At 46.3% G+C, this 23,173-nt stretch overlaps 1 protein-coding gene across 1 annotated transcript in view; it reads left to right on the plus strand.

Annotated features, from left to right (window-relative positions):
- Positions 1-6,520: 6,520 nt before the first annotated feature.
- The window catches only part of Ars2 (arsenic resistance protein 2), a 139,874-nt gene continuing 123,221 nt past the window's right edge, over positions 6,521-23,173 (plus strand). Inside the window, exon 1 of the mRNA XM_075894891.1 lies at positions 6,521-6,564. Within this exon, the coding sequence (XP_075751006.1) occupies positions 6,544-6,564 (21 nt within the window). The 5' untranslated portion in view covers positions 6,521-6,543. The remainder of the gene's footprint in view (positions 6,565-23,173) is intronic.

The raw sequence follows: 23,173 nt of genomic DNA on the forward strand, positions 1-23,173 counted from the left end.
AAGCGCACACACTCAGTCATAGTCCAGTCTTGTCTTTGGCAGTGTGTCACATTGCTGTTACAGCCGCTTGTTCAAGTCCGTGCCGCGTAGGAATTTCAACAGAGCTTTTGTCGCCTTCTGTTGCAAATGTCTTCTCTCGGGCACTTGAAAGAATGGTGTCCACAGACATTTGGCTGTTGTCGATGCGGGCAAGAACGGACGCCAGTGACTGTCTCTGGATGTCATACAACGGACAGTCGCACAGGATGTAGTGTAGCGTCTCTTCGCAACGACAGACATCGCAGAGAGCGTTGTCGGCTATTCCTATGACAAATGAATAAGATTTTGTAAATGCTACTAAACTACCGAACGAGCAAGGCGCCATAAATATTTATGCGTGCGTGTAAAGGGAAAATCTGAATTAGGGCACGCATGTTCTCACTACGTGTTCGTGGTTGAGGCACAGACGTTTGCATACGCTCGCATGAACCGCGTTCTTTTTTTTTCTTTTTTTTTAAAGGGAAACTGCTGCGCCAAAAGGAAGGTCCCCGACAGACCACACGGACTTCGCGTTGGGATTGCGCCCGCACCAAACTGAGTGCTCACTGGTCGCAACAGCATACACCAAGCCGCGTACGGAACTCCTTTCGCGACGCTTCTGTATGAATGCAGTGAACGGGACACGCTTTCTGGGGTCGGGCCCGAGTCCGAGCAACCTCCTGGCTCACAAGGGCGGATCGAGTATCGTTCTACCGATACTTCATGAACGAATTCAACACGTTTGTTTGCGTGGGATGCGCCTTTTCTATGTGTCGTATGCCTATAGGGGCAGTTTCTCGAATAAATAAACACAAGTGATATCATAAAGTCATCTTTATCCTATTCTATGTCCACTATAAGTCTGAAGACCCTTGCAATTATCTCCAATTTGTTGCTGGTCGAGGTGAACAGCGGAAAAAAATGAAGACAGGCGAAAGGAAGGACACAAGACGAGCGCTGTCCTCAGCGTTCTGCTACTTTCAGCTCTCTCCCCTCGTGACATAAGCACCACTGCTACCGTGGCATTCCTTGTTAAGGTTTCTCGGCCACCCATTTCCTTCCTGTGAAAAACAGCTCGTTAGCTCGCAGAAGACGCAGTTCCTGTCGACTGCGAGAGCAATAGCGTCGCGGCAGCGCTCCGTTCGAGCTGTCACATGTTGCCTCAGGTCCTTCACCCTTCGCCTTTCATGTGGAGAGGCCTGCCCATGACTCACGGGTCAGCCTGACACCTGATGACACATCTAAGTTGGGCCCAGCTGTTTGCCTGGTGAACTTCAGTTATGTTTGTCCTTTCGTAAAAAGGGTAACCCTTGATACAACGGACATGATCGGTGTATAATACTCACTGAACTGAGCAATAGGCCGTTGTTTCCTGATACAACAACGTACGTGCGCAGGGATGTGTGATAGCTACATATATACACTCACATAGAATTATTAAAAATTTTTGCCTTGAAGAAAGCACTGAACGTGTTACGTGCTGCTATTTTTGTGTAAGCATGATGTTAATTTTGTTGTATAATAGATTTTATTTTCCTTGCGTAAACTTTTTTTTACGAGAAAGTTTGAAGAAATTCACTGTGTTTGGTGAGATTATATAACTGTTACATCTGTACACTTCTCCACATTGCAAAAGTGTTGGCAGGAAGCACAGGGGAACATCATGGCATATATTACTGTATTCACATAATCATCATATAATCATGACCCAGTGCCTGGAGGTTCACGGCAGGCGTATAGGAAGGGTCACATCTCTAGCTTTTCATTCAAACATTCATCATCTTTCTCAAGTGTGCATAGTACGCTTGCGAGCGTAGCGATACATATAGCAGAGCAAAAACAAATTCTTCAAGTGTATTAGTGACCAGCGATTCAGCAATACAAAGAAGTCCCGCAGTTGAAGAAGGTGCGAACAAAAACTGCTCAAAAATTAAAGGTGGCTGGTAAGCATCGTGTTATAGTTTCCGCGGCTGTGAGGTCACAGAAACTGGCGCTGTGACATGATACATTTAAAACACTTATAGAGAGAGGAATGAGGCATTCAGTTTATACTCTGATAGCCCGACCATTACTGCGATATTAAGCGAAGAAAGCGTTTTCTTATCACTTCAAGCCGATTTATCGTTTAGTGTCCCTCCAACGCGCGAGCGATATGAGCTTGGCTCTATGCGCTCTCGTCGAGGCGTATGAATTCCAAGGACGTTCCGTCGTCAACACTCGGTTTTATTTCGAGCACGCTGGGCTGACTTCTCGGGGCGCATCGTCGCGGCGGCGTATGTGTCACATGCTCGAGCAGTTCGCGACGGCGGCAGCGTATAGCAACAGCAGCGCCGCGAATCGTCGCGCCAAAAAGGAGTGCGGGCGCTGCTCGCGAGTCGGCGAGCCGTATCTGCTCTTTATGACGAGGCACGGCACGCCTCGATGCGGCCGGCTCGCCCGTGTAACCTGGCTTCGTGCACGAAGGATGCCGTATAGTACGGCCGCGTGGACTATCGCAGTGTCCATCACCAGATGCGAAGTGTATAAAGAATGGCCCCGGACTCGCGTATCAGCCCATAGTGTGCATGTTTTCAGTAGAATCGGTGGATGGCACAGAAACATCTGCTCGCAATGCGTATCCGCGGCTTGCGCGCACTACGGCGTCCAAAACAGAAGCCGATTCGGACCGGATCCATGCGGCGCGTATACACTGCGGCACGTGTCGCGCCGATGCAGCAGCGCTTCGAAAATAGCGCGACGGAAGTCTTGAACGGCACACTTCGTATGACAGTCCCTTCACATCACACGCTGTGTCGAGTCTGCCCCATAATTGCGTGTGCTTGACGAAGAAAATTGTGGTTGAAACACCTCGACTGAGTATTTCATGGTGAAAACATCATTCCAAGGGGGGAAAAGTTTTTAAAGGCAGCCTCGCGTGCCGAACCAGAAGGAAGGGCGTAGCTGGGCAGCCTTCCTTGTTTCTCTACGATTTTGTTTGTTTGTTTGTCGCATTTATCCTGGCGCAAGCCACCATGGGGCCATGAAGCGAACGATGCCTTGCTATTCAAAAGGAAATGCTTTCGAAATCACGTTAAAGAACCCCAGGTGGTCGAAATTTCCGGAGCCCTCCACTACGGCGTCTCTCATAATCATATGGTGGTTTTGGCACGTTAAACCCCACAAATCATCATAATTTTGAAATGTAAAGTTTTTAATGAATATGCTTGATTTTGATAATTTTGGTATGAGCAATGGTTGTGGAGTCATTAGCGGTCATTACGCTACTACACTGACTATGCTACATGTGGTGTTGCCTCATTCTTGTTCTCTTTTCCAGTTGATGATGATGATGACTCCACAGCCATGGCTCATACCCACTCAGAGTGATCGGCCAGGAATCGATTACTTAATTCAGTTATATATGTGTTTTTGTCTTAACTTTCATTTTTTCTATTTTCTTTGTACTTACTTTGTTTCTTCATCTTTCTATTTTTCGCTTGACCCCTCCCAGTTTTTATACGCTGTTCGTGTTGTGTTTCTCTAGCCATATTAGTAATGTTCGCACTTGACATCAACATCAAGACGCTCGACAAGTAAGACAAAAACGACTTTGCTTTGGCGAGGGCGCGGTCAATGCGCTACGCTGACTATGCTACATGTAGTGTTGTCTGAGTTTCATCAAGCGACGACAACATACGACATGCACGAAACGACGCCACACGACAGTCTAGCTCTGCAATGTGTTCCGCACTATAAACACTTCCACGGGCATCATTAGGTCTCTCCATGCGCCAATAATTCCTCTAGGAATTTTAGAAGGCTGCACTAGATCTGATGTGTATACGCAGGTTTACACTTTGTCCGTTCCATTAAGGAGTGCAGCCGCTTGAAAGCCAGCTAGGGTGATGTGTGAATGAGGATGTTTTTTTTCTTATTTTTTTTCAACATTCCCCTGCTGCGGAGCCTTCGGGCTAAACGGGCTGATCATTTAATAGGTAATATAGAAAGAAACGCCACATAGCAGGCGTTCAGACAGGCTGCCCCTTAGACACGACACACTGATTCCTTCCCACCTTCATTTGCTGGAGGCTCCTATGGAAGTATTCCTCTGTTGAGTATTTCAAAAGCGACGCCGTTCTCTTTTGGACTGTCCACCTCAGTAAAGGCCGTACTTCTCGTTCATGTTACATTTGCGAAAAAAAAAATGCTGCAGGACACTAATGTCGCCACTTTGCTATGCATTTCTGCGTGAAAAAACAGCGTATACTATCATACCATGGTTCACGCACACATTATCATGCCTCAGAATTCTTCAGCCGGTATTTCGACAAGTTCTATTACCCGACGTGCACAATATTTTTCGAGCTCTTCACAACATCGAATTAGAAATCTGCTCTGATTTCTCAACCTTCACGCAAGAACGAAATTCGTGGTTCGCAAGTCTATTAGGAAGTGTGGTGAATAGACAACATTCGCAAACCAAATATACTTCTGGTGTCATTCGAACTGTCCTTAGATGTTCGCTGAGTGCAAGAGAACGTGATTGACTCGGTGTGTGCGTGTTTTCTCTTTTAATATTCGGACGAGGTAAATGAGCGTTACTCTTCATGGTGACTTTTAAAGAGCCCGGAATCACATTCCATCGCACAGTAGTTATTCCTGCATCAACATATAGACCTTTTGCAACATCTGACAAATGGCTGCAACATTCTCGCTCATGCACATTGTTCAAATCTATAGGGTCTGTTAGTTCATTTCGGACAACGCTAAAACGTATTTCACGAAAGTGTGGAGTGAGAATAAATACAATCAACGAGGTAAAATCCTGTATTACCTTCGCGCTGCAGAGTAGCTTTCCAATTTATAAGCTAGTTTTTTTTTTACGATGCCCAAGGCAGCACTTCTCGCAATAATAAAAACACATCCATAAAACTCGGCTTGTCCACATGTAGCCCCGCCGTGGTGGTCTAGTGGCTAAGGTACTCGGCTGCTGACCCGCAGGTCGCGGGATCGAATCCCGGCTGCGGCGGCTACATTTCCGATGGAGGCGGAAATGTTGTAGGCCCGTGTGCTCAGATTTGGGTGCACGTTAAAGAAACCCAGGTGGTCAAAATTTCCGGAGCCCTCCACTACGGCGTCTCTCATAATCATATAGTGTTTTTGGGACGTTAAACCCCACATATCTTTCATTATGTCCACATGTAGCAGTCATGCTCGTAATGGAGGTCAAACGGATATGTGCGAGTGGATAGAGTGAAAACAATACCTTGAGGTATTACGAAAGCAGTATACCTTGAAGTATTACGAAAAGTAAACACCAACTGGTGCCTAATAGAATATTCTAGGATCACGAATTGCATATTTCATTGTAAATTCCTTGCTCGTAATGTGGAGGAATTCATGTTGAAATGAATTGCTGCGATAGCTCATACCCTTCAGGCTACGATCTCAGATTCCTGCGAAACTCTGTGGATAACGCAACTTCATTCTCCAGGGTTGCACAAAGTACCAACTGCTAAAACGGAGCAAACGCTTATTTTAACAACAATGTCTGCATGGATTCAGAGGCATTTATATTGTTATTCCAAAGCAGGCTCACAACGAGCCGCAGTGCGCACAATTATTTGTTATCTGAGTTTTCAGTAAAACATTACCAGCACTTCGCGCATGTGATTATGTATTCGCGATACTGTATTTTTTTGTCTTCCCTACTTTTGTCCCACTTAATGCACTGTCCTCGAATTATACCCATCAGCTGAATACAGATGAGACAGTGAATAGCAAAATGAAACGAGAAACCTGCAAGCTGAAACGCATAGCAAAATGAGAAAGTCCTGTCTACTGGTCTGCGAATATAACTTTGGCTTTGCTACGTTTGCTCTGGCAAATCAGTGGAGCATTTCCTAATGTCTCAAGCCCATTATACTCGTCACGCTGTTCTACGCAAGCCGTGAAACGGGTGTTCCAGGCATACGCATTGTCACCTTGCCGAGTGAGCTTTCCTCTATTCCGTTGAATACAACAAATGAGTAACGTACCTTTTTTTTTCGATAATGACTAGAAATAGGTGAATACTTTCTTGCATAATGAATTAACCATGAACGGCGACGGTGCAGAATTCGATTTGTTTGGCTTAACGCTAGAACTCCTGTGCAACTTGGAGAAAGCACTCTTTCTGCACGCAGGTTGCCGCATTGATGTTGAGCAAATACGGTCTTCCAAAAGCTTAGCGGAACCGCTTTATTTCATTACATTGAAACTTAATTACTCCCTCACCATGCGATCGCAAGCGTAGGAGAAATGCAGGAAGGAGCATGGTTAACTTCCCTGCCTTTTCTCTCTCTTTCTCTCTCTCTCTTTCTCTTTCTTTCTCTCTCTCTCTTATCTCTCTCTCTTTCAGGATGCTGAGCAAACATGTTCGGCGCGAGACAGAATTACAACTACTATTTAATTATAAGGCTCTTCTTATAATAGGCAAAACAGTCGACACATTTAACCGGCATTTCCCACTTGTTCCAGGTAACATTGGCTTTTCTGAGCCCCGGAATGTCCGTACCCAATGTGCAGGTGAGTCGCCAGGAAGTTTTTTCGGGGGCAGAAGGCCAAGGGGAGTGGAAGGTTGGGGGAGCAACCATACTTTATTTATGTTCGTGCGTGCACTCGTATGTCAGTGTGTATATGTACTCGTGCAAAGACAGTGTCAATGTGCTGAACAGTTCGTGAGTGCGCGTTGGCTCGACGACGCAGCGCCAAGTCGTCGTTAACTGGTCCTGATATCACTCAATATGTAGCCGCCTCGAAAACATCAATTGTATTGTCGTCAAAAACCACGCTCGTTGAAAACTATATACTGCGCTGATTAATAGTCACTGCCATGCCTTGTGAAGAGGTTACAGTCACGCGATATAACTACGTACTTATAAAACAAAAAGGACGAAAGAAAGAAACAAAAAATAAGCAAACGAAAAGACAGAAAGAAGGAAGAAGGAAGGAAAGAAAGAAAGAGAGGAAGAAAGAAAGAAAGGAAGAAAGAAAGAAAGAAAGAAAGAAAGAAAGAAAGAAAGAAAGAAAGAAAGAAAGAAAGAAAGAAAGAAAGAGAAATGTGCGAATCCGCTGCTTCATTGGACGTCCTCTTGCATTTCTTTTATAGTGCACAGGCGAGCGAAAAAATGCGCATTTTTTTGCGCCGTTCAATTGGGACGCCTTGCGCCACCAACACTCGATCCCGTAAGCGGTAAGGAGAACGAACAAAGTGGTCCTTTGTGTTCGCTTTTCGTCACCATATTGTGTCGCAACTTTTTTCTTTTTTTTTCTTTTTCATGCGCCTGGTTTCATTCTCATCCTTCACCGTAGAGAACTTGTTCAATGTGCCCGCCCGGAGATTCAATCGATTGCCGCCTCCAACAGAGGCGCCTTGCGCGTTTGACCTTCACCGTCGTACCGCTGCGATTCGCCCCAAAAATTGATCCCTTCTGAAATCGTTGCTGAAGGCATGGCGTGTGGAAGGTTCCTAAAGATATAGACAATTTTACGTAAGACATATAGCCGCTGCCACCCAGGGCCTTTAAATGAATGTGTTCCGAGTTTTCTACAGGATGTCCCACGTAACTTTAGCCAGAGTTTAAAAATATGCCGGAACACGTAATCACGACGCGGCTGAATGCATGTTGCTCACGCTTGCCTGGAGTTAGTCGGACTATTTTTTTCTGTTCCCAAATGTTGTTTATTTAGATATGTTTAATTAACTAACTTTTCGAGAAACGAAGATAGATAAAAAATTCAATGAGAAAGTTGTAGATCAGTTTGCACAACTTCCGATCAGACTGTTTTACGCGCCGAAACTGCCATAAGAATACGAGGCACGCAGTAGTGGAGGGCTCCAAAAATTTCAACCATCTGGTGTTGTTTAACGTGCGCCGACACCACACAGTACAGGAGCCTTCAGCATTTCACTTTCATCGAAATGCCACCACCGCGGCCGGGATCGAAGCCGCGACCTTTGAACTCACTGACCCAACACTGTAACCACTGTTCCACAAAGCGGACCCTGAAGGAAAGCAACGACGGCCTAATAAGTCCCGCGGTGTCTCGGCCGGAGTCCAGCCCCTCCCGCAAATAAACCGGTACCCTCACCACGACGCGAACACGAGGGGGACTCGGGCGTTCCGGTGGCGAAAGTGGCTGCTCGTGGAGAGGAGGAACCGTCCCACAGCAGGGACGAGAGGGGTTGTCCCTGGCCTTGACCCACATGGACCGCTTTAATGATTGCATTCGCGGAAGAGAGCTGCCTCCACCCTCGCTCATACGGCAGTGTTCTCTGGGGGAGAGGGAGCTTTCTCGCTGCACCACTGAGAAAGGAGGAGGGTTGGTCGGTCAGGAGGAGGAGGAGGAGAATTCATTTCCCGCGAGCTTCGCGCGCCGGCGGAAAGCGCTGGCGCTTGCAGTTGCGTGCCACTTGGCGTTGGGTGAAAACGACAGCTCGGTCTCGGCACCGTGGCAACAGCGCGGCGCCCGCCTCGACGCGCGTTTCGGATGAAGTGAGGGTTTTGGAAGCATCCGGAGGCGGGCTAGTGGCTATGCTAAAGCTAAGCGTCAGGGCACTAATTCTCTATGGGACATCGAACACACACAGCTATGTATACTGCTGTGTCCTTCACAGAATTTACTCTTTAAAGTCAGTAATAATGAACCAGCCAGCCCAGCAACAATTTCTAAAGTTCTCATACTTGTTATACGTTTACATTTAACAAATTAAAAAAAAAAGTCGGGACGCAGCAAAAGATGTGGCAGGTCAGGCGCTAACCATAACCTGTTCATTGGGGACGGAGTGGAATGGGTTTTCAACATAAGCGCTTGGCAACACGCGTTTGATGCAGTCATCTATCCTGTTCGCATATTGAGGGCCCTTGCCTCTAGACGGCTTGCTGTTCGGGCCTGTTGGTTTGCGATAACTGGGTATAACACTGCGCATAAAGGACACGGACACAGGAAGAGACAACGTAACACACGGTTGCGCTTACGGCGTCTCATCTTGTGTCCTTTATGCACAACGTCACGGCCACTAAAGACACTAAAGGTAATATGGGGCAGCGTTCAGCATTGCTGCTGAAATCCTTTTACTCCTTACCCACGAGCAGGGTATTGTCAGCGTTGTCATGTAGCTTCTTTTTTTTTTGTGTGTGTGTCCCGTCTTTTTATCATCAATGCGATGTTCGCTCGCGTCAAAAAAAAAAGTCTTCTTCCTCCTTTTCTTCGATTACTTTGACGATGACATTTAGTGCGGAACACTTCAAATTTAACCACGTATAAAAGTTGGAAAAAAAGATTCAGGCGATAAATAGAAAGAAAGAGAAAAATAGGGAAAGAACTGAAGGAAGCAGATAAAGAGAAAAAAAGAAGACCGAAAAAAACAAACGCAAAGAAATAGTTGGGGAGAGGAAGAGAGAACCGAGAAGAAACAAGGAAGATCCGCTATTCCTTCAGGCTTAGTACCCTTAAAGAGATTTGATTTATATGTGGGGTTTAGCGTGATTATGAGAGACGCCGTAGTTGGAAGGCTCCGGAAATTTTCACCACCTGGGGATCTCTAATGTGCACCTGAATTTGAGCACAAGGGCTCACAACATTTCCGCCTTCATCGGGAATGCAGCTGCCGCAGCCGAGATTCGATCCCGCGACCTGCGGGTCAGCAGCCGACTACCTTAGCCACTAGACAACCACAGCGGGGCACCCTTGGAGGGAAAAGCTGTGTCGGCTTGGTGCTTCCCCCATGCTTCGCCGTTCCAAACGCGCCCAGGAGGAAAACTGACAGTCACAGTTCCTGAGGCAAGAGCCGTCACCACTATGCTCCTGTACAGCTGCTTTATTCTTTTTCGCTCTTGAATATGAAGTGAGTCGTTCTTCCACGGCCATGGCATGACCAGCAAGGGCACACAGGAGTGCGTAACATGTGAAACTGGGTGTCATTCTTGAACGCTTTGAACTGTGCGTGCAAATTAGGCTGTGTAGTTTATCGCTACCGCATGGAAAAAAAGTATTATCCAAAATTTCAAGGAGGAGCAACCGCTCCCCACCCATCCCCTGATCCCCCTCCGGGCACTCGTGCCTCTCCTCTCTCCTGCTCTTCCCTTCCTCAGTACGGTTTCTCTCTATCCGCATTGCAGGTACGTATATAATTAGATGCAGCATGGCTAAACCATAACGTAATGACCATATATCGAATATCTGACCGGATCTATGAAGAGTACCGGTTGAACGTGGCTGTGTCGAAATTCGGCTGACTTATATCGCACTTGCGCATTGATATCAGCATGTGAGCTAACAGAAGAACGCAATCAGCGGAGAAGGAAGCCCAATATTGGGCAAGTAAGAAATTGGTTTCGTGGTGTGCAATGTATTTGATGGAGCTTTCTTTTAGCCTAGAATAGACGAGGCTAGGAGAAAGTTTGCCAACCCAAGCACCGAGAACGTTATTCTGTGCAAGGCTGAGTTCATCGAAAAAAAGAAGGAAAAAAGCTGAGCTGGGTGCTTTGCGATCGTGCAGCTCAAGATCCTATAGCAGAGACTGTCATTACGTTGCCATCATCGTTCCCGTGTGTGCCTGAAAAGACGTCATTGGACTAAAAACTCGCAACCAGTGAAGTGACTACTTTCACTTTATGTAATTATGACGCCATCGCTGCTTCGGTGTTTTCTTTCTTACTTTATTTCTTTAATTGTTCATACAGAACCAAAAGTGATCATATTGACGAAACGACCTAGAATGAGCCGCAGTATGGCACGAGTAGGCGTGTTACAATATTGACAATACATACACTACACCTTACTGAAATGACCGATAGCCCACAACTGTTGGCGCGAAAAGGGCACAGCAACTTATCCAGAACAGGCAGCGGAATATGCTGTGCAACGCAACGTACACCAAACACATTTCCCGCCTGTCTCAATTCCAACGAGTGCCGCTGCCGTTATGAGCTCAGTTTTTGCGCACTGTAGAAGAATTCTGTAATAAATGCATGGTTACTTAAATTAAACGATGCGGGCTCACGATACTTTCTCTTTCTTATGACTGGTGTCCGCATCATAAGATGCGGACACCAGCCAGATACAGCGTCAGAAGAACCGCGCCAGCAATATAGCCACATAGAGCGGCCGTGCACAGTGCAACCGGCGACGCCCCAAATATCGAGCATCGCATGTTGCTTCCGCATTCAGGCGCGGCATACAGCGCGCGGTTGCCGCCCAGACGGCTCGCAGTGACAGCGTGACACGCTGTTGTCCTCCACCCCTTTTTCATACGGTGTTGCTTTGTTGTATGCGCACCGGATGCGTCGGCCATCGGGAGCTTCTAAAAGCACCCGAGAGAAGATGAACGCGGAAGAGTTGGCAATCGTTCTTGAATGAGCGTCGGAGAAGGATGGCAGGGGGGATTCTATGCATAAGCGCGATCGCCAGGTGTGCACCGTGACGTGCGCCTGGTGTCTCTCCGCTCGCGCAACGCGAAGGCCTACGCGTCGTTGTATGTTGGCGAGAGTGGTCCGCAGTCTTGAAAAGTGCTTCGCGCGGACGTCAGAGAGCGGCGGTGATTAGCCAGCTTGGAGCTTGCTTTTTGCCTCCTCCCGCTCTGCCTGCCTCGATTAGTGGCACTGCGTGCAGCACGGCTGAGAGTTTATACAATGAGAAAACTACGAAATGAACCCACAGACAAGAGGGAAGTTGTAGAGGCCCCTTGTACCCGTGTTCCATTGCGTGTGTTTTACCTGGAAGCCAATGCGCACTGATTATTCAACTCGAAATCATAAAAACAGGATTGGTTTACTTTCGCACCCGCGCTCATAGAAAGCTCGTGTAATTGCAGTTATGGCCTGTCGGCATGTGTAAAGAAAGGTTAAGGGCCGCGAAGTTGTTTATGTCAATGCTAATGGCGTGGAACGTGCGATAAGGACAAGCCGCGCGGCCTTTGGGTCGCTCCACAGACTTTCGTATATATACGTTAGAGGGGACTATGGCGCTAGTGTCTACGGGAGCTGCAACGCAAGGCGCTTCAGCCACAATGGGAATGATGGGTAGTATGCAGATTTGTCCAATCTTCGTTCGTTCTGCTCCATTTGACTCTGCGTGGCCTTGAGCCACTTCGTCACGAGACTACAACAGCATAAGTTAAGCAGATGCAGCTCACCACCTTAACCTTAAGGCTTGCCCAATCGAAATAGGATCACGAAGTTCGCTTCGCAACGATCCCTTCTTTTATTCGAAACAAAACCAAAACACGTTGCGAAACAAGTTCACAAGTTCGAAGCCCGCAAGCACGACGACTAGGCAAATCAGTACCACCCATCGTTTCTATGGTGGCTGAACAATCGCTGTGCCAGACTTCCCTTCTGTTAATTTCGTTCAATATAGTTCCGCCTAACCCGCAGCCCACCGGCTGACCCTTACACAAGCGACGAAAAATTCTGTTCTATCTCACGCGAAACATTTATCACTGCGTTTCATAAAGGTTACCGTGTTGGCCTTCACACTGCTTACAGCTGATACTTGCGGAACTACAGCCCACGCGCAGGTAAAATACGAGTGGACGAACGAACGTTCCCGGAAGTACCAATAGTGAGCGCCTCTGCGCTGTTAGGTAACAAAACGATGTGCCCGCTGTCGAAGATACCACTATGAAAGAGCCACCACGAGTGCGTGGTTCTTTCATAATATATTTTCCTATGCACAGTGCAATGAGGTGGTGGGCCATATTTCAAGAGCATGAAACAAAATATGGCGCCATGGTGGTCGTGTTCGTTTTAAAAAAAATGCACCAGCGGACTAGAGCAGAAGAAAAACAAAGTGATGCGCAAAACAGATTGTCACTATGCATGCATACTGTGTATACTGAAGTGTATACCTAAGGGCTCGTTTTTTCCGTGTTTTGACCCGAAAAACGAGCCCTTAAGTACACATTTGTTTCCCTTATTCATTAACGAGGGTCTCGTACTGGCAGACTTGGTGCCGTTAGGTTGTATACGAGGTCAGCTGCCAGCTCACGTTCAATTGCTACGTGACGTCAGACAGGCTCCTAATGCGTGTGCCACACTCGCCTCCATGGCAGCAGATGGCGCTGACTGACACTCACACGTTTAAATTCGCATATAAACCCAATAAAGTGCCTGTGGGGATGGCCGCCCTGGTAGCTCAGTGGTAGAGCATCGAACGCGTTATTCGAAGGTCGCAGGTTCGGTTCTTGCTCACGGCAAGTTATCTTTTCACCCACTTTTCTTTCTTCACATTTACATTAGAATTGGTCTAATAACGTCCTTTATACATCGCCTTGCTGGTCAGCAGCCTAGCACCGTAATCACTGCAACACCGCGTCGGTGGCTGTGCGCCATATTTCAAGAGCGCGAAACAAAAGCTAAACAAACTAAAGCAATCATTCTTCAATTCCCAGTCGATAACTGCGAAACTATGTGCTGTGTAACATGACACACGGGGCTGGAGTTAGCACGATGATGCTTCTTCGTATGATTTAACGACACAAGTACGTCGTCCTTTTTTTTTTCAAACTTACTGTGCTTAGGCTATATCTAGAGATATTGAACAACTATAGCCAGATCCACCAGCGAGCCTCTGCACAGAACTGAACAGCACAGACCTGGACATCCGCTTTGAGAAGTCCCTCCACTCGACGCGCTTTCTTTCCCTTTCCCGGTGCTCGGCCCACACGTAATCGATGCCCGTGGCTCCCGTCGAATGAATGTCCGGCTAACGTGCACGTAATGGTTCGACGCAGTTACGTGCTCAAGGTCGCGCCTCTCGTGGAGGTACATACCCTTCCTTCAATCGATAGGACGTCTCGTATTGACAGACGTCAAACAGGAGACCCGCTGGATCGAAAGGCACGCGCGTGGGTGCTCATGATGGAGGTATCGTTTCTATTGACAGTTGAAACACACGATCGCAAAGGGGATTATTTAGCCGACACTGATACACCCTTCCTTCTTGACGTGATCCATTAGGCGTCGTTATTAAATATTGAAGCAGAGCGTCGGCTCGTATGATCGGTGTCACTCTTGGGTTGCCCAACCTTAAGGGCACGAGCCACTTCCGCACGTCATCGCGTGGCACGCTAATGTACGTGTACTGGACACGTGACAGTATAAAAGACAGAGTTCAGAGCTTAGGTGAATGGAAGTCTGTCGAGATGAGTAATATTAAATCAAATAATAGGTGTTGGAGCTACCACCTCGCTCTTTACGCACTCTACTGCATGGTATACTATTGATCGTGCGTAACTGACAGTGCGTAGAAAAAAAAATATATGTAATCAAGACGGCGCGGACAGAGGAATGGGCGGTATACCAAAGGACGCACGAGCCGTCACAATGCAATATAAGCAAGCATCATCAATAATTTAGCTCAGCCAAATCTAGTCAACACTAGTCCGCATTACCAATAAATTAGTGAACACTACCTGCAGTGTTAGCCTGTAGTAAAGAATGCTGGCAGTTTGGTAACTAATACGGCAGTTGAAGCGACTACATTGTCTCCGAGACAGGCCCACATGTTTTGTCATAAGCTGAACATCGCCACGCCCAGTCACGGCATATGGAAGGGACTAAACTAATAATATAGTTCCCCCACAACTATAACACAGGGTCCCTTATAGCTTTGCCCATAAGAAGGCTCAAAGGCGGAAGCCACCCTTTTTTCTTTCAGTCGACTTTATTGATTCCTTTTTCCCGAAAAGCTACGTGCACCCAACGGTATTCAGCATAGCCTCCACGATCGGCCCAAATTTGACAAAGCAACGACGTCGTGTGATGACGTCATATGCAAATGTTATTACTTTTACATGAGGAACACACCTAGCATTCCTCGCGTAGGTTACATTTTGTGCTTGATGAGGCATCTAACATAGTGTTTTCTACAAATACACTCGAGGGAACTTTGGTGCTAGTGTATTTGGGAGCTGCAACGCACGGCGCGCGCTACAGCGAGCATGGGAATAATGGGTAGTATATACTCTGGATACGTCTAATCTTCGCACTTTCAGCTCCGTGTGTTTTCATGTGGCTGGTAGCTGTTTTGTCACAAAACGGAAGTGAACAAAGGTTCAGCGGTTGCGCTTCACCACCTTAATATTTTAAGCTTACCATTTCTGATCGGGTCACGGAGTTCAAAAGGGTTCGTTTTTTCCTTCGAAGCAATACCGAAAAACAGCAATAAACGAAGCCATAAGTGCGATTCGAGGCTCGAAAATCTCGTGCACTACCTATGCATTCCTGTGGTCACCGACTGATCGCAGCGCCATCTTTTCCTCTAAGTAATCTTAGGAAACTCTATGGCATCTGAAGCTTTCGCCTGGAAACAATCGTACGTTTTCGGAATTACACCCTGCCATGGCGTTTGAGCGGGAAAGGGAGACAGCATGGCGACCTAATGAAAGGAGCTACAGTTCGCCTGAATGATGACGGCGCTCATTCACGAGGTATGCTCAAGAAGCGTATTTCAACACGCTTAATTGTCGCGCATTCCGTGCCCCGCGCTTATCCGCGTAGACGTGACCAGTCTCAGCGCCGCACAAGTTGCGTAGCACGTGGGGGGACAATAAAAGCGTAGCGCGACTCGCGACGTCACATCGTCTCCTTTACTGCTTTATTACCGGCTGTTTTTGAGCCTCGGCTGGCGTTAATAGTGCCGCGGTGTTCTCGGGGCTGCTGGACGCGGTGCTGAGGCGATAACCGTGAGGCCCCGGGTGCATTTGCGTGCTACGTCACACGGCGATTAATGCGGCGGCTGTGCCGGTCACCTTGCATGCACCGCGTGCCGAACATTGTTTCACAAAAGCCTGCCATTCTTCAGGAAATGATGCTGCATTTTTTTAGGAACTTGTGGCACGTATAAAGCTGCAACCGAAAAGGATAGCCTCGATTCTGTTCTTAATTCCACTGACTGAAAAGTACGATTGATTGATTGATTGATTGATTGATTGATTGATTTGTGAGGTTTAACGTCTCAAAACCACCATATGATTATGAGAGACGCCGTAGTGGAGAGCTCCAGAAATTTCGACCACCTGGGGAACTGAAAAGTAGATTGCTTCGTTTTAAGCTACATTTCACTGGAGGATTAGCTCGGGGGCTGTGTGGCTGGGGCTCTTCATGCCGCTTCCATTTCAATTATGGCAACATCTTAAAAATATGACCTATTAAATCACATCCCATTATGCAGACTGCACAAAATTAAACAAGTAAAAGAAGAGTGAAGACAAGAATAATTGTCTATTCTGAAACTAAAATCCTTCTGGCCAGACGCCAGAAACGCAGCCGAATTTCTTTGTTTTTTTTTTCAGAAAAGGGGGTGAGCTTGTTTGGCATACTTTATTTACGTTCGTGCGTACGTTTCTGTGTGTTTATAACATTGAACCCCCTAGCCTCCTCCGGCTACGCCAGTGTTGGCCGCATCCGTTAATAGCGCGGAATGTTATTCGCACCATATATGCACTGCAATTTTCGTAGAGCAACTGAGGGACATTGGAACTCATTTCTGCGCTAGCTGGTTCATGCTGCCAAAGGACATAAAATGCGCACAGCTATAGACGATCATGTTTCTATTTGTCTGCAATCTGACTTTGTTGCACTCTCGTTCTTGTCTAGTGCGCACATCACAATCTTCAGAAAGGATCAATGAGCGACTGCGTTGCTTCTGCACATACCTCGCTGCACGCTCAGTGTTCACTCTTTTCCTCTTTTCGTATTTGTAGTCCCTACACCTTTACACTCAATGTAGGGCACCAAATCGAACGCTCATACGGTTGCCTTCTCCATCATTTCTCTCTTTCCTTTCTCTTTCTGTGCGAACACCGTTGCTCCACCACATTGTCAACAAAATAATCAGACACGCCAACAGGATAATAAAAAGATAAGGCCGTTGTAACTGCATGTCTGTGTCAGCACTGTGACAAATACTTCAGCGTTATGCGTAGCACGCGAATGTTGCAACAAAGCAAGGCATGCCGTACGGGTCAAAACTGATATAATGAAGTACTGTAGCGTTTATTCACTGCGCTGTCTATTCTACGCTAGTATAGTCATCTTGAATACGGTGTTATTTGATTTTATTATATGCTTTTATGCCTGTTTATTGTAAATCATCGTTCTTTTTTCTTTTCTTTTTTTTCCATCTTCTGAAAGTCTGTACATACTTTCCGTGTTGTTCTTATTGTGTTTGCCAATTTGAAAACTTGACAAATGTATACCCACTCTGCTAAAACTCTATTTGAGGGTAGCAGCATTGAAAAATAAATAAATAAATAAATAAGTGCACATTATAGGCTTTTTTACCTAACATATGTGCGCTGCCATCTTGGTCTGATAAGCCAATGCCCTTTTTCTTCGTTTTGTATACCGCGACGAGAATTAACAAGGCCATGGAGCGTGGTATGCACCAACACAGCCGCTTTCATGGGTATCCGTCCACCTTAACATTGTTCATTTAGTTGTTAAAGAATCAAAACACAAAGGTGGCGGCACTGAAACCCCTCCGTAAAAGTCTACAGTATCGTTTTTTTTTTTCCATTGCAACATGACTGATCAACTTATCTCTAGGTATAAATCAGCATCAGAACATAAATTTTTCTTTCACATAAAGGCCCGCTTTTCATTAGCTTTCTTCTAGTGATTCAGACAGGTATTAACATTATTCGACTAGCCAAGACCTTGTATTACTTTGTTACACCGGTACCTTGTACAAGTTGGATTTTCCCTGGGTTATTTCTGAAACATTGTGGGCTTTCAATCTTTAACTTGGCCAATACCACTCAGTGGGTATGTGGAGACTCTTCACTGGGAAAACAATATACGCAATGTTGAAAATCAGGCAGATGAAAACTTCTGATCACGAAGTAAATAGAGTTCAGAGCCGAGGAAAATCTAAAGTTTGTTGCCCTTTTTTTTTCGTCTGTTACCGTGATGTTTGCGAGAGTATTCCAGCATTAAGCTGGGGCAAAACAAAACAAACGCAAGAAATTTGTCCTTGCCTCGTGACGTTGTATCAGGGAGTTTTCCAGCACTGATTAGACAGACCGAACGACGGACAGCTCTCAATTGGGGTCCCTTCATTCATTCATTGCCCCGTTTATCTTGATTTCGCGTACGCTCAAGGTTAGATCTACAACCTACATGAGAGAAGAAAGTCCTCATCCGTACAAGCCCAGATGTTTTGGGCGCATGACACGGCTATCAGGACCACTTGACGTAAAACAAAGCTTTTTATTGAGGAAACCACAGAGCGAATCCCGGATTAAGGGTGTTATTACTCTCGTGTTATACTCAGAGATATCGTACACGAAATGCGCTGTAATGTAGCCCTTTCACATTCCACTATTCTTTCACGTAAAATTTTTCTTCTCTGGCAGACGTCAAGCGCACCAAAAGTGCGTAATATAAACTTCATTAGCGGGACGAGTGTTTTTATATACACGCAGATGTTTGTCGCGAATACCAAAAACGACAATTCAGAAGCATTGCAGACGAAAGTGCTAGCGACCGTCATAACAGCTTGTCCCACCCTCCTTCTCCCTCTCAAATTATAAATGATAAGGGGCAGTCGAAGGCGAGTTTTGTTGCCCAAACTACAAGATCTAGAAGCAAAAGGGCGTGCCCAAGCCCGAACATGAAAAGGTTAAAAAAAAAACAGTAACAGATGAAGGTTCTTGATTTGTACCTTTTAGGTACATGCCTTCCCGCCAAGATTGTTATATATTTATCTATTATTGGCAATAAAACACAGCAAGTCAAACACACGTGGTTCAAGTTTATCATGTGTGGTTATAATCTACTATGTTATGCGCTTGATCACAACTTGTTGCGATGTCTGCAAGAAAATATATTTAAAAATCGCACCAACCTTACGTGCTTTCGGACTTTTTTTCGGTATTTAGATTTCCTTAGTGAACTTTGTCTTTGCGGGCCCGCGTTTTGTTTTATGTTTTTTTAATATTGATACGCAACAGCCGGCACAGCCTGTCTGGAAGAAAGAGAAAGACGACGTTGGTGGCTGGTTGTTTATGAACTGTCGCCATCTTGTTCGCCGAGCACAGTGCCTCGTATTTAATTTATTAAATAAGTTACCCGTAACATTATTGGTGGAGGTGCGGGTAACAATTGGGGAGGTGCGGGTGGAGGTGCGGGTGGGTTACGGGTGGAGGTACCCGTAACAATATTTACTTTTATTCATTGACTTCCGTGCGGAACTTCATACCTGCAGCTGTTCGCGACCTTAGTGATTCTCCTTATTAAACGTGCTTTCCTGCGTTCTTTTAGTTCCACGAAAGGCAGCAACTGGCACCCACTAATGGAGCCAAATCTTTGTTCGAGAGTCAGCCATAATATTACACAAGCGATCCGAGATGAAACAAAAGAAAAAGAAAACGCCAGGCCTGCGTGGAAGGCGCAGCACAGTGACAGCGAAAGTTAGAAGAGTGGCCTTTCAGAGCCCTATCTTTTTTTTTTGTTATTGCGACAAAGATTGGCCTTTAAGGCATAATATTTTTGTTAAATGTGTGTTCTTAGGCCGGCGTTGTGTATGAAGTGAAGTAGTGTCTTGTGGAATCTGTTTTCAAGTATCCAGCGGTTATAACTGGCTGCATCGCTTTCAAAACACTCATTGGTTGGTTGGTTCCTCAACACCTTGGCGCAATTCTAAGTCATTGTGTAACTGCTGCAATCACATTTGCTTGATGCCCGCTACGGCATTAATATTAAAAAAATGTATGGTAGTAGGCTAGCATTCGCTATGCTATTTTTTTGTCATTCTTCTGAGAGGCATGGTATCCGCTAAACTATTGCGAGGTATTTTATACCAATCGTTCACGCAGTGGCTGACTACATGAGGAATTATGCCAGAAGTGGGTATGCGCGACAGTTATTAGCTGAACAAAAACAAGCTTTTGTAATGGGTTGGAGCATTGGACCGCCCACTCGTCCTTTATTTAGCCTTGTGCGACGACTGCTTGTTGTTTCGTTGTTTTAAAACGCTTTATAAGTCGTATACATTAACGAGATTGCTTTCCCAACATCAAGCCTACCTAACGCAAACTTGCGAACAATTACCAAGAACTAGCATGGCTCAGTCGTAGAATTCTGGGCTGACACCCAGCGGATCCGGGTTTGAGCCCTATCTGTGTCATCAACAGTAGTTTTTTTTTTTCTTCTAATTTCGCGCGATGAGGTTACGGACCCCGACGGCGGCGCACAACTATACGGCGCTGCGCGATACCAGAGTTGTGTTCTCATAACAAGTTTCACTGTAAAAAAAAAGCAAATTCATACTCGAGCTGCGTCGGTTATTGCGCCGGGTTTTGCCGCTCGCATCAATCGAAGTGGCGTAGGCGGGATTTATGTTCGCATTCTGTTGGTTTCGGTTTTCACTGCGGACGCTGTTCATCCGGTGTCGACGCAGCGGCGAGTTCTCTCGCTCTATGCAGCGAATATTCCTGGCCGCCAGGTGTCGAGTGTCATCGCGCGCGGGCGCCAAGCCTACGAGGAAGTGCTTTCTGTTTCTTTTTATAAGTAACCTGATTTGATTGATTGATTTGTGGGGTTTAACGTCCCAAAACTACCATGTGATTATGAGAGACGCCGTAGTGGAGGGCTCCGCAAATTTCGACCAGCGGGGGTTCTTTAACGTGCACCCAAATCTGAGCACACGGGCCTACAACATTTCCGCCTCCATCGGAAATGCAGCCGCCGCAGCCGGGATTCGATCCCACGACCTGCGGGTCAGCAGCCGAGTACCTTAGCCACTAGATAAGTAACCTGAAGATGGACGATGCTAAAATTGCACCGCTGAATAGCGACTGCACATCGCAGTCGCTATTCTGGAAGACAATCTTGCAAACCCGTGTGCTGGTTGATGGACTGATAGAAATTAATTAATCAGATACATGGTGCATGAAGGCAGATAGTCTGAAATTAAATAGCTGTAAATGTAAAACCTGCAATGCAGAGAGACGCGTCAACACTGCATCATATCAGCGAACGCAACTGAGCCGCCTTAACAACTGGTGTCGTATAAGTCTCAACAAAACAACGCCTTAGAAGTGTGGCAGCTTGGGCTAGGTGGTATGGCGTGACGATAGTTATAGCGCGAGAACAAAACGACGACACAGTGTCTTTCGTGTCCTTGTCTCTGTGTCGTCGTTTTGTTCTCGCGCTATAACTATCGTCAAAACAACGCCGAATCACACAGCTCGTCAAGACGAGCGCAGTTGTCGAATTACTACAGCCTGCTTATTTTAGTATGGTTATCTTTGAATTAATATCAGCATCTAAATGATGATTGCTTGATATGTGGGGTTTAACGTCCCAAAACTACCATGTGATTATAAGAGACGCCGTAGTGGAGGGCTCCGGAAATTTCGACCAGCTGGGGTTCTTTAGTGTGCACCCAAATCTGAGCACACGGGCCTACAACATTTCCGCCGCCATCGGAAATGCAGCCGGGATTCGAACCCGCGACCTGGTCTGCGTCAAAATGTGCCTCGCAAAAACGATGTGCGCGCACTGGTTGCCAAGTCAGAAAGGACAGTGAGCTGTAATTGCAGCTTCCGCGAGGGGGCGATGCGTCGTACGTGCTTGCAAGCTTTCTCGTGTCGCAGTGACAACATGCATGATGTGGCTGGCGCCTGCGTTAATTAAGTGCGCAGTAATGTGCCTGTCTAAGAGCTGTCTCGCACAATTCACAATCAATATTGGTTGAGAGCAAATGACTGTTCCGGCCTACGCACGCATCTTTTATACCACAACGTTTTGCGAAAGAATCTTGAACTTCATTGTCCAACTATCCTTCCTCCCCCAGCGCGGTTAAGTACACAAGCAGCTCGACTAATTGGAAGTTAGCGCTCGTGTCTTTCGTGTCCTTGTCTCTGTGTCGTCGTTTCGAACTTCGACAAACACGTGGAAATTTTCTCAGCCATATTCGTGATGGTCGGAAAGACGCTGGTTGATTTGGCATGAAATGACCCCAGTACCAAACAAAAGAATTTAAAATAAGGTAGGTCTGCTCGGCAATGCTTCCGTGCTTAGTTCCTTTTAAGCACTGCCATATAATTTTGCGGGGGTTCTCTATTCAGAAGGAGGGTCATGTCATTTCTCCCCCCCCCCCTGTCGAACGATTCTGTAATGAAACAACCTCCGCCATGCAAAAAGGATAATGAAGCGATGACACTTGTCTCACAGCTGCCTGCTATTGCTCCCCTGCTTTCCAGAAGTAAAAGGGGAAGGTAAACAGTACTTTCAATGCTACATAATAGTTCCTCAGTCACCGTTATCATAGTCAAAACGAATTTGCAGCCATAAACACGAACGTCAATGAAATAAAAATATGAAAAAGGTCCGACTGTGTAAAGGTATCGGAAAAAAATTGGCACCCATTCTTCGCACAACTCTTAGGGGGGTGGGACACACCCTTTTTACGTGCCCTCCCCCACTCATGTGAACATGTTTATGAGCACTGCTCCTTATTTCCCCATGTTATTTTGCTTGATAAAGCCAGTTAATCTAGCCTCTTCATGGTTAGCAAACCCTATTTCCACAGCACACGGGTCATCTAAAGAGGCCTCATGAAAAGATACTCCGCTCCCTGTCTTCCCTGTAGCAGCACAAAGGCGCTACGTGCCGAAACGCGGCTACAGTCCAACGCAGAGACTTATCCATTACCAATGGCACGAGAGCGGTGCGTCGTCGACCGTACTCTGCAAAAATAAAATAAAAATAAACGAAAGACTCACAATCACTGTATAAAGAGCCATTTCGTCGTCTGGCGTCACGTAGTGCGGTCACTGCTGGGTAAATAACCGAATTGAAAAGAGCTGGACAATGTGCACGTGCCGGATGACACCGTATCCGGCTGACTATATAAAGAAATATAAACGACGAAAAGAAGAGGTGCCGCTCCCGTAAAGCAGTCATTCTGCACTCGCAACAGGCCAACACCGATAGTCATCGGGTCGCCCCAATAAAGGACAACACGATCCGCCTTCTCTGTTTTGAGCCGGCCTTTTATCAGGCACCGCAACGTGATACTCGATGTTTGTGCCTCGTCAGGCAGCACACCCACGCGAAACTGCTTCATTAGTGTCGCTTATACAAAGCGAAATAAAGCCGTGGCTTATCTTCTAAGAAGCTCA

This window comes from Rhipicephalus microplus, chromosome 5 (genome assembly GCF_043290135.1).
Source record: "Rhipicephalus microplus isolate Deutch F79 chromosome 5, USDA_Rmic, whole genome shotgun sequence".
Taxonomy (NCBI): Eukaryota; Metazoa; Arthropoda; class Arachnida; order Ixodida; family Ixodidae; genus Rhipicephalus; species Rhipicephalus microplus.